The sequence below is a fragment of the Calypte anna genome, chromosome 24, assembly GCF_003957555.1.
Source record: "Calypte anna isolate BGI_N300 chromosome 24, bCalAnn1_v1.p, whole genome shotgun sequence".
NCBI classification, from domain to species: domain Eukaryota; kingdom Metazoa; phylum Chordata; class Aves; order Apodiformes; family Trochilidae; genus Calypte; species Calypte anna.
Genome location: NC_044269.1, coordinates 4,902,777 through 4,915,339, shown reverse-complemented (window position 1 = coordinate 4,915,339; position 12,563 = coordinate 4,902,777). Strand labels below are relative to the sequence as shown.

Sequence of the window (12,563 nt, the reverse complement as noted above, 5' to 3'; positions counted from 1 at the left end):
TTGACAGGAACAGCTTCTACAGCCATTTCTGTTCCTTCTCTAACAAGGCAGAAAATCAGAGAATCAACCCTTAGAAAGATTTCAGAACTGCCTTCAGCTTCCTACCAAGAAGCAGCTCATGGCCAAGGCACAGCAAAGACCTGGATATTCCACCTGGTGATCACAGCACAGGGCTGACTGCATGCACACACACGGACCCATCTCCAGCACCATCCTGCATCACAGCTTGGACTGAAGTTAAACAAAAACCAGGGAGGAAAAACTGAGCAGCTGGAGCTGCCACCAGCCCCTTCCAGTTAATATTTATAGACAAAGTCCTCTGAACAGGAATCATCATTTACAAACCAGCTACCACAAACATTCCTGTCTGAATTCAGCTCACAGGTTAAAACAGCTGCTTCTGCAAGTTGAAAAGTGACCATGATGTCATGAAGGCTTTTTGAGCCTCCTCCTCTTTATTTACAAGTCTGACAAAGCCCATAAGTAAAATGATTCATTGCCAGTTATGTCAGCTCATTGCCAGTTAGATCAGCTTGTTTCACACAGTGCCAAAGCAGAATATTTGGCTTTGCTAGGTTCTGGGGTTTTGATTTATTCTAAAGAAGGTATTGTTTATGGGCTTTAGAGGTGCTTGCAATATTTTCTTTTAAGCTTTTCTGCTTTCTTTATGATATGCAGAGGAGGCCTGAGCAGCTCATATTGGGCACACTCTGGAAATACATTTCCAGTAAAGCTGCACTGATTGTGCACTCCTGCTTCACTGTTATTATTACAGATAGGGACAAAATAATATGTTGTTCAGGAGGAGAGGGCACAGATCCACCCACAGACCATGAGGATAATGGCAAATATTCAGAAAAACATGAGAAGGAAATTATTTGTTGTTGAATTGTATAAAACTGACCACTGACCTTGCATTCTTATACATCCCAGCATTACACTACACTGCCATTAAGTGCTCCACACAGCCTCACACTGATTATCACAGTGACTTCTGAATTCTATTTCCATTTATAGAGTTTAAATAAGCAAATACAATTAATACACCATGTTGTTAGTGTGTTCAGTAGGACAGGCTTATTTTAAAGATGTCTCATAGGGAGATCATTTAGGAAAACGTCCTGTATCCCATTACCAAGGAAACTTAACTTTGTTTTACTTCTGGGAATGGAAGGATTTCATGCACTGCTGCTACCTCCCAAGCACATTCTGCAAGCAAAGAGGTTGCTCCTGAACCCCCTGGAGTGGCAGCCTGGAGACCTCAGACCCAGTGTACTCATTTCAGAATCTTCAGAAAATATTTTGAAGCAAAACACATTGGATCTGATCTCTGGGACATGCAAATCTCAGAGCTTCTAACCTGCCTAAGCCTTAATACACTTTCAGCTGGTTTAAGTTGGCAAAGCACAAGAACAAACAAAAGCCTGGCAGAAAGGGGAGGCTGTGTTATTTGCAAGCTAAATATCAGTCACCAAGTCACTGACAAATCATATGATATCAAGGTGAAGTCAGATATCAAAGGCAGAAACTAAATTACACTGAATGCAATTTCAGTGTAATTTCAGCCCTTTCAGATGCTAATCCATCATTTCTTAGCAATGCAGCAAACAAGTTACTGAATCCAATGTCATTTGATTTCATGGCTCTTAAAGTCAGGACTTATTTAAAGATTCTGATCCACCTTGGCCTTGAGTATTCCACCCAGTGTAGCAGTCTGCATGGAGCAGGTTATTTATTCTGAAATACACTGCTTTTTCTCCTGGAGATGCAGGACATTATCTAATTATCATTTAGTCTATCTAAAGAGGTGATGGTCCATGCAAAAATACTGTTTGGACATTAAGTAGCTTGCAAAGAGTCAAGGCTGGGATGCAGGCAGTGTCAGCCCCTGGCTTACAGAAACCACTTCAGGACAGCTAAAAGTTGTTAGAGATATTTTGCCACAACAGCTGTGATCTGGACAGTTTGAATATGCATGTATATATATATCTGTAGAGCCAAGAACCATGAAAAGCTTTTACTTTATGCTTCATAAAGGTATCCTTTGGCAAGCCTTACTCTTATGTCATAGCCTCTGGATATGTGTTTCTAAGGCAGGGATGGTTGGGTTCTTTTTTTCATTTTTCTATAATAAAAGCTAAAAACTATCTTAGATTGAGCTGCAAACAGCTGAATTCAGCAGAAAACAGCAAACTTCTGTCACGAGGCAGCTTCCTATCCAGCCTTTTCAGAAGTCCAAAGTCGAATTGTTTACTGGACAACTAAAAAATTAAGATGTTATTTACTTCAAAACATATGACTTGAATGTTGCCTAGTGAACCCAATGGTCAGAGCTTTTCATTTAAAATAGGGTCCTTCATTTATGTGGACACATCTTAAATTTGGTATGTTAAGGCTCTGCTAAAGAGGGAGATGTGCCAAAGGGAGTGCCCTGAAGGATGATGATGATGATGATGATGATGATGATGATGATGATGATGATGATGATGATGATGATGATGTGTCTTTCCAAATATTTACCAGCAATATTACAAGCTCAGTGCTTTGCTATTCAAAAATCAGATTTACTTCTGAGGGAAGTTTGGTTTTGCATGTGTAGAAGATGAGAGCCAGCAGACTGCCTGGGCTGATCTATTTTCCATGCCACCTTTGGGCACAGGCTGTGACTGCACAAGACCCCAAGGTTTAAGACCCCAGGTATCCTTTGGGACAAGGGAGGCAGAGCAGAAACAGGACCAACTAAAGGAGCTTGTTTTGAATTTGTACATTACTATCACCCCACAAAAGTAGTTTTTTTTTAATAGGATGCTGGATGTTCTGGCTGGCATCTGGCAAGAGTAAGAAATAAACATTAATTCCATTGTGAAAGCTTTTGAAAATCTCACAATACTCGTGTGGTTCCTCACAGTACAGCAGAGAGATGTCTGTGTAAGAGTACACAGCCTGACAATTCCCTTTATTTCCTGCAGGTTCTCTGCAAGTTGACAAGGTCCTGGGAACCTCCTGTCCAGCTGCAACCCAGCCTGAAGGTCAATCAGAGTACCCAGCAGGTAAATCAGCTCTGACATCCCAGGCACCACGTCTGCCCAATGACATGTTTGTGTCTCAACTATTCCTCAGTCTCACTTCTTCACATTTCTTGCATGAAGTAGAAAAAGGAAGTAGCAGAAAAGTCCATTCAGAGGTACAGTCACCCTGCCACATGTCAAATACTCTTCTGGAGCTCTAGATGAAGAAGTTGTGCTATTATTTTTTATGCTAAAACCCAGCAGGAGGCCCCATGAAGAAACTGAAGGATCAGATCAAAGTAACTTGCTCCTAAATTTCAGCCAAAAGCAGCAGGTTCCTTTAAATGGTCAGAATTGCACAAGCTGGTAGTTTGGTCATGTTTACTGCTTTTAAAGTGCACATGTCAAGAGAGCAAGCAAGAGGGGGTAGAAACAACCATAAGTGAGAGCCTGGATAGTCCCTTTCCCCTTTCTGAACAACTGCGTTGGTTTTAGGATTAATAATCAGCTTCCCCATCTGCAGCCTGGATTCCTGTAATATAAACAGTCACTGAGGAGAAGGTGGGAAATGAGCCCTTCAGCAGAGGTTTAGCTAACAGATAATTTGCATCTCAGCTGTTTTACAGACTTAGGTGAGAGATGCTGAAGGACGGTACAGGATGGTGGCAGTAAAGACACCCTAAAAACACAGTGATAACAGCTAGTTAAAAGCTTTGTAGATCTGAAGTATTAAGCACAATTAAAACCTTCTTAATTTGAATGTTTTATTAAGTCCAAAGAGATTTTTGAGAAACAGATCTAAAACGCAGCAGCTTCTGAAGTGTCCAGGCCCAATGCATTGCAGAGCCCCCGTGGCAGAGTGTTAAAAGCTTGGAAAACACTTGGGCACAGCACAACAGAGGAGCATCCCACTACTTATGCTGTTTGAAAGCTGATGCTGTAGCAGGGAGCTTGTTTCACTTTGTTAGACTTAATATGGCAGATTCAACACAGCCCAAGGATCAGGACAGGAAGGAAGAAAAGCTCAGATCGCTTGAGTCATCGTTTTACTTTTTTGTTGCTTAACTACGACCCTGCTTTTCCCCACTTCACAGTTACATCAGGGCTGCCCTATGACACAAGCAGGCCAATGAAAAGGACTTAGAGATGGCAAAAAAAAAAAAAAAAAAATTAAAAAATAACTCAGACAACAAGAAAGGACTTTGAACATTTGAGTTGTGTTGCCATGAAATCCATCCCCCCTCAGGGAAAATAATGAAGATCAGCCCAGGCTCTGCCTCCTCTGCACTCCAATCACCAGGATTCCATTGCCCCCCAAGTCCATCCTGCCTGGTGATGCTGACTGAGAGAGAAATCTTCTCAGCAACTTAAATTTGCAACTAAAATGCCTGTGAAAACCAAGTGAATCCAACATAAGCCCCATGAAATCAGCTTTAATTAAACAAGAAAAGTTGCTACTTTAACACCCCAGTCCAATTCCTAAACAAAGCAACATTACCTGATAGTTATAAAATACCTCAGCTGAAAAGATTTTCTTTCCCTTTGGAAAGATTTCTGGTTTTAAGAGATAACCAATAACAGCTCTGCAAATGCCATAAACCTTTTTAGGGTTATGACAGGTACTCAAAGCTACAGCTCAAAGGCTACAACCTGGCTGCTGTAACCAGTTAGGTAGATGTAGAAAGTTTGATTTATTTTTTTTTTTACTATGCACATTGCAACAATCAAGAAGGGAGAGAGAGGGCAGGAACTGCCTTCAGTCCTCAAGGGTACACCTCAGGAGCAGGGGGTCACTTCTGCACCTTGAGCAGTTATGTTACACTGAAAGGGCTGTGCAAGTCTGCTCAGAGTATTGATACACTACAACTGTCATATTCTGATTTAAGTATCATCCTTTCCCAAAAACAACAGAATGAGATCTCAGTGGTAATCCACACTGAGCATCACTAATTTCACACAAATAAAGTCCTGCTTGAGTGATGAGTTTGAGCCAAGGAACAAATTTCCTGAAAAATGCAGGAAAATGACACAATACAGTAAAAGGGGTCCCTGGGACAGATAAATGAAAGTGACAAACATCAGCAGTAAGCACTCGAATGTTGAACATGAAAATAGTCTCTTCCTTACCGAAAATTTCTCCGTTTTTGGCAAATTCTGTAACAAGGTACAACATGTTTTTGGTCTCCATCACCTGTTGATAGAGAAATCACATCAGAGGTTTTACTCTTCCTGCAAACACAGCACACAAACACCCACATGGATATTTACTTTAATTGGTCTCTTCAGCTGAAGATGTGAAAGTTGCACAGACAATTATTGCAATTTTTCACTTTGTTTTTTCAAGCTTTGTCAACAATTTAAAGTGAAGCATTTGCACACTAAGCACAAGGAAAAGCTTTAAATGCTTGATAGAGCCAGAGCAGGAGATGGATAGGATTCTTGACCACAAGTGACTAACACAAAATGATAACACCCTCAGCAGCTAGTTTAAAAGATTTCCTTTAAGGAATCATCCTAAAGTCATTTTCTTGCTCTACTTTTCTAACATGCTATGGTTTGTGCTGCAAAAAGAGGACTGGAGTTAATACTCTGTTACCAACAGATCTCTGTTTATAGGAAATAAACAGCAGAAAGCAGATGAGCTGTTGCCTTAAAACCTGGCAAAATTCAGGTAAAAGCACCGTAATTCAGGACTGCATTGCACAATCAGGTAGCACAGCTACAGAACTATCACAGCTCAGGACATCCTCTAATTAGGGGAGGGGAAAAAGACCCCAAACTTCTACTTTTCCTTCTAGTTAATTCCAGCCTTCCTATTACAAGAACCATCTACTCACAACTGAAAAACATGGGAAGCTGAGAGGAGTAGAGGGAGATAAATGGAGGGATAAACAGAAGGATAAATAGAGGGAAAATAAGAAATAGTGTAAGGGGAGGTCTTAAGGTAGTTAGGAATGTGACTGCCCAAGATGCACCTCTTGTCTGTGAATTGATGTTTTAGAGGAGTAGGAGTAGCACCTTGCCTACTAACAAAGCAAAGTCCCATCACTAGGTAATTCCCAACTCTTAGTCAAGGACTGGTGATCTGCTGGAAGCCTCTGGTGTAGAGCAAACTCTTCACATAGAAGCAAGAGAGAAAGGCAAAAGGGGAAAAAAAGACACTGCTTACCATACCTGGTAGAGCTTTATGATGTGGGGGTGATCCAGCATTTTCATTATCTGCACTTCTCTGTAGATCTTCTCCAGATTCACAGCATCCAACTGAGATTTGTCAATGATTTTTATTGCCACCTGCATACAAACAGCAAAAGTCAGATGAAAACTCCAACCTTTTCCTCATTTGCTCTGCTCTACATTGTGCACTGGGAGGCCCAGAGCACCAGGGAGAGTCAAGACAAAAAGTCCTAAAAGATTAGAGATCTCCTTTTGAAAGTTCTTACCTTTTGACTATAAAAATACTCTCTCTAACCCATGCAAACCAAAGAGGTAGATCACTCACTTCTGCTTTTATTTGTTACCCCCTCATACTATTCCCTTCCCTTCCCAACTGCATCATTTATTTGCTGTCTCACACTTGATATTACCCTTGGGGTACAGACCTGGCTTCCCACATGCAAGGAATAAGGGACAAGGAAAAGAAGCTGCATGGGACTGCCCTACCTGGATCCACCCTTCATTAGAAAGTTACAATATAATCAATATTGTCACAATAGAATCAATAGGCAATATAATAACCCAAACCACTCAAGTCAGACCAAATTCCGAAAGGTACATCAGTAAATATGAACCAACCCTCGTGTCACAGTTCTCCACTTCCTCTGATTTTATACCCAACCAGAGACATAAGCTGGTTTCTCCCTCCTTCTCCATATCTATCCCAGTTTATACCCAGTTATTTGGGTCACCTCCAGAAATAAGGAAAATGGAGCCAATTAACAAAAAGATGAATCTGTTCCAATCTTACATTCCTGCCACAAAACAGTGGTACAGCTTTCAGTCAAGTAACAAGGTATCTCCACTAGATCAGGTGTTCACAGAAGTCTAAATGCCTCCTTCAGTAGTTCAAAACCATCCTACTGCACTGGTTTTTTAAAGTTTAATGGCAATCTAATTAGAACAGCAATTTACCCAGCCAGCATCAGCCTGTCAGCAACTCGAGGTATTTACAGGAACCTCTTTCTTAACACAGACAACAGTGTAGAACCTTTACTAAAATTGACATCATTTGCAACTTTTAAGGCTGGTTCACTCAATTTCATCTTCAGCCACTTGCATTTCCTCCCCATGGTTGTTTTACAAAGCCCTCTTCAAATTAATACAGAAAATACAGTAAATGTCTCTTCTTGCACATGGGAGATGTGTGCAGTACAGAGAAAGTCATGAGAGCAAAGCTTTACAGGACTTCAACCCCCTCACAAACAAACCAAAAGAAACTTAGGTCTGGCACAGAAAAAACCCAGCACTGAAAAAGTGAAACTGCAGCAAAGCAAGAAATAAAAAGGGTTTGAACAACCTGAAAAAATAACCCAACCAAAGCAGCCAACAGCAGCCTGGTCTCCAGGGCTCATCCAACCCTTTGCTTCTTTACCCATCACATATCATCAGTCTAATTAGCACAGAGATTTAGACTTCCTTCTCCTTTACTTCTCACCCCCTCCTGGAGGGGAGGGGGAGAATTCTGCAACTTGCTGTTAATCCCTTTTCCAGTGAAGCTTTGCTCCCATCACCTCTGGCTTTCCAAGTACACCACCATTTGGTGGTTTGTCTGCTTCTGGAATTTGATCTTAAATTTTGAGCATTCCATTTTACTGAAAAGACACAGATTTCCAATGCATCCTGTATAACCACGTGAGCTTGGTCTCTCAGATATCCAAAATAATTCTAAGCAGAGCTCTCCACTCATCAGAAGTATCTTACTTGAGATGCAAGCAGAAGAGATGCAAACTAATGAAGAAGCAGCTATATTCCCACTTTAAATGAGCTTTTAATTTAAAAACCCCACCACATACCATCAAACCATGTTTTATTTTATGATATGCAGTTATTTGGCACTCTTATGCACACATTCTATAGGAGAAGCAACATCACAGGAGCTGGCACCACTGCTTCTGCACCCAAATGCATATTAAGTCCCTTCATCCATTCTGAATCCTCAGTTCCCATGCATCTTACTATGGCCAGAGAGGGTACAGAGAAAAGCCACTTGGAAATACTTAAAATCCAGCAAGTTCTTCAGAACCATGTGAGCAGAACAGAGCATTCACCAGAACAGCTGAGTTTTGTCCATCAGCTCAGCTGTGTCAGGCTGGCAGAAAAAAGGGAAGGATTTCTTAGAGGTGGAGAAGCTGCTTCAAGATGAGGAATGTTTTCCTCTCTGAAAAGTGTTTTTTTTCCTTGAATCTACAGCTTGGTAACACTGTGAGCAGCTTGCAAGAGATGCTGGAACATCACTTTAATCTCTTGGAGACAGGGCATAGGGGCTGCACACAGAATGAATCTTTGTTTCTCTAGTATGAACAATTATTGTCACAGCCCAAGCAAACTGACTCCAAGTTGGCATATTGCAAATTAAAAACAATTGCAACAAGTTTTGCAACTCTAGTTTGGGCTTTCTTTTTTTTTTTTTTTAATAGTTTTCACTTCTCCTAAGGAAAACAGAAGACAACAAGCCAAAAAATTCTTAACCAAACCATATATTATTATAATATATATACTAATTATTATAATTATATGTTTATTATACACAATATATAATATATAATTACTGTTATATTATTATAATTCATAATTACTATAATTATAAATAAAATTTATATATGTTATATAGTATTATAATATATATATTATTCATATCATATATGAAGTAGGCTTCAAAAGACAAGAAAGAGATTTCTGTTCCTTCCCTTGGCTTCCCCCATCAACAGTTTTTGCTGCTTAAAGACTTACACTTTTAACTTAAAGTATTTAAAGGCTTACACTTTTAATTTAAAATACTTGGAATATTCCATTTTCTTCCCTTTTTTGGCAGAAGGCCTGGAGAACTGGAGTTTGCTCAGCTTTTATCTGATATCTGGGAACTGAAACGCTGTCAAGCAGTGAAGGTGAAATGCTTGTTCCATCCCTCAGCTTCTCCAGCTCCCAACTGCCATTGTTTTAATAATCATTTAAATCTTTAAAACCCAACAAAACCCACAAGCCCCCCACAGCATGGCTTAACAAATTAACACAAAAAACAAAGTTTGTGCATTTCAGTGCAAGCTCTAAGCTTTCATGCAGGTCACAGAAATGTAGATGAGTCGTTAACCTCACCTACCCAAAAAGTGGATAAACTGCACCCAAATGAACAAACCCAGCTTCCTGAGACCTAGAGCATCTTGTAGCAGGAGGTGGTGATTTTCAGAGCAGAGTACAAGTCACCTGTAGCATTCCAGAGAGCTAAAACTGTGAACATGCCAGGCAGAGAGGTTTCATTTCCAGGAGGAGCTTTGGCCAGTACATGGCCAACCCTTAGGGGGTTTTAGTTACAGAAGTTTGGAGGTGGGTGAGGGACACGACTCTTTCACACACAGCCTGTTCACAAAGACTTTCTCTCAGCCTCAAAGTACACTTATTTTTTTTTTTCCAAACAGAACCTCCAGCTGAGAGGCTTTTATCACTGCTCACTATTTCACACATCATCATATTTCACTAGAAGCAAGTATCTCTCTTCTTGTACTACTTCTGTTTTCTTGGCTTCTCCTTCTGAGGAGGAATTTTGCCTAGCTGTGTGTGCCTCATTAAGAAAAGGTACCCTGAGATCACAGGATTTCTGCACAACAGGATAAGTTAGCCCGGCAGGAAAGCCCATGCCACGGACTGAAATGGCAGAAAACCCCCAAACAACAAGAAAAGCAAAGGTGACATTCAAACAGGTAGTTCCCTTCCTGAAGCACTTTTCAGGTCACAAATTTCTTAGGACACAGACAAAAGTCACACCAGAGTTGGGGGGCTGATAGATTTTATTAATCTTTGTTATTTTCAATAATACTAAGCAAAATCCTTTCTAAAATAAATAAATAAATAAAATTAATGTTTTCATCCCCATCACAAAGTCTGCCAAGGAAACCAGAACTAAAAAGTAAACAACTTACTATCCTCAAGTGAAACATTTAGAAGTTTGGCACATGGCATCACATGGAAACAGAACACTAACACTGCAACGTCTTGGCTTGGCTCTCCAGTAATATCAAGGAAGTATTTAAAAGTAATTATCAGCTTCTTATGAAGCTTGAGAAATGAAACAAGGATAGAAATATCTCTTAACACTCAGGATGCAAAGCTCATCTGGCAGCTCTGCAGGTTTGTTTTCCTTAACTGAAGTCCAAGCTAAGGGTATTTTTCTTTCCTGAAAGAAATGATTTAACCACACAGGACCACAGTACCTGAGTAACTGGAGGTCTTTTCAGTTTTCTACCTTGTATTTCAGACAATATTTAATTGAATTTTGTCAGGTACAGACCAGCCCAGTACACAATGAAAGCACCATAAGAGAGCCTTACAAAAAGCTCACCTCTGTGCAGGGACTAAAACTACCAAAGGAAAAAAAAAAATATGAGGAAGGTGATTTTTCAAAGGCATTATTCCCATCAGATACCTGTTCTCTTAAACAGTGAACACGACTCCATTTTATCCCTGCAGACTTCCAATCATTTTTGTTTTAGGTAAGCATAAAATACTAACAATGTAATCCCCAGGTAACACACAGAGGGGTGGTGGTGGGGGAATGGTGGTTAAACAAAGAGACTAAAAATGGAGACTAAAATTGAGTTATCTGGCAGGATGATGAACTGAAGATTTGAGGACACACACGCAGAAGTTCCTTTACCAGGACACATAACCGAGGTGGAAGAGCTGCTCATCTGCAAGTACTGGCCAGGTCAGTAAACCGTAAAATACTCCGGGCATGAAAGTGGCCACAACACAAGGCTTGAACCTTCCTCATTAGCAGAAAGTTATCGCTGCCTGATTGCCACGCTCCCCCAGCCCTGCAGCTGCCCACTTCCCGCACCCTCCCAACGCGAGCATCCTTAGGGTGACAGCCACAGGGCACCCACCGGGGCACCCCAATGCTGCCAGTCTCGGGGACACTATCACTGCCCCTTGCCAGGAGGAGGGGGACAGCAAGAAAACCAACAAGCACGGCGGCCAGGGCTCCAAAACCCGCAGCCCAGCACCTCAAGTACATAAAACACCCCCCGGGCTCCGCTGCCGGCGGAGGCTCCGGTGCTGAGAGGGACAAAAGGAGCAGCAGCCTGCAAGGGCGCTGCTGCCCACCCATTGCCACCCCAGCTCCTCAGCGGAGCCCCGGGGACAGCTGCCTGCCCGCCCCCCGCACCGGAGCCCCGCAGCCCCCAGGCCAGCGTTCCCTCCCTTCCCCGCCGCGTTGCACGGATCCCCGACGGTCAGCATCCCGCAACTTCCCCCAGTATCCCGCAACTTCCCCCAGCATCCCGCGGCATCCCCCTCAGCATCCCCCTCAGCATCCCGCAGCTCTCCACCAGCATCCCGCAGCTCCCCCCCAGCATCCCCCACCGCCCTCGGCCGCCCCCCGCAGCATTGCGGCCGCCGCCCCCGGCTCGCTTCCAGAGCCCCGGAGCAGAGCTCCCGCGCCCGCGGACCGAAGCCGGAGGAGGGGAGGGAAAGGGGGGGGAGCTGCGGGAGGGTCCCGGCGGGACGGGCGGTGCAGGGGGGAGGTGGCGGGGGCCCCCCTAACCCCCCCTCCTTCCTTCCTCACCTCGCTGCGCGTGATGCGGTGCCTCGCCAGCTTGACCACGGCGAAGTTGCCTTTGCCCAGCGTGCCCTCGATGTCGTAGAAGCCGACGCGGACGGGCCCGAGCCCGCGGGGCAGCAGCTGGGGGTGCCGCCGGGGCTCGGCCATCACCATGCTGGGCGCGGGGGGCGGCGGCGGCCCGAGCCCTTCTGCGGCGCCCCGGAGCCGCGCCGCCCCCTCCGCCACCGGCTGCGCGTCACTGCGCGCGTCAGCGGGGGCGGGACGTCGCCATGGCAACCGCGGCCACGGCGGCGGAGCGGCCATCCCGGGGCTTCCCTTCCGCCCCTCCCCGACGGCTCCCGCAGCGCTGCCGGCAGCGGGGGCCTCTGCGGGACGGCGTGGGGAGCGATGCTGCTTCGGGCGGCTCCGCGCTGCTCTGCGCTGCTCTGCGCTCCCTGCGCTCCTCTGCGCTCCCTGCCCTCCGCTTTTTGATGGGGTCCCCGCTCCCCAGGTTTCCACCCCCCCCCCCCTCCGTACCCCCACCCTTCCCGCTTCGCCGTCTCGGCTCCGTCGCATCTGCGAGCGTGGCTACTGGAGGGGGGGGTGAGGCCAGCAGGAGCTTATCCTTAGCAGGGCGAGGATAAGCTTCTAAATCGGGGGTCCTAAATCCCCTAAATCGGGGTCTCCATGGAGTCCGGGGTGCGGTGGGAGCTGGAGCTGGGGCTGGGTGGATGCTCCACATGGGAACAGGGTTCCTGGAGCCTCTCATTCGATCAGTGCCCTTAATAATATGCTTTAACTTTTAT

General features: G+C 44.2%; 1 protein-coding gene across 1 annotated transcript in view; it reads right to left on the bottom strand.

The window, feature by feature from the left end:
• SIK2 (salt inducible kinase 2) overlaps nt 1–12,012 on the bottom strand; it is a 32,664-nt gene extending 20,652 nt beyond the window's left edge. The window contains exons 1-3 of the mRNA XM_030464673.1: nt 11,782–12,012; nt 6,183–6,299; nt 5,136–5,199 (exon numbers count right to left, since the gene is read on the bottom strand). Of these exons, the coding sequence (XP_030320533.1) occupies nt 5,136–5,199; nt 6,183–6,299; nt 11,782–11,931 (331 nt within the window). The 5' untranslated portion in view covers nt 11,932–12,012. The remainder of the gene's footprint in view (nt 1–5,135; nt 5,200–6,182; nt 6,300–11,781) is intronic.
• Nucleotides 12,013–12,563: the final 551 nt, after the last annotated feature.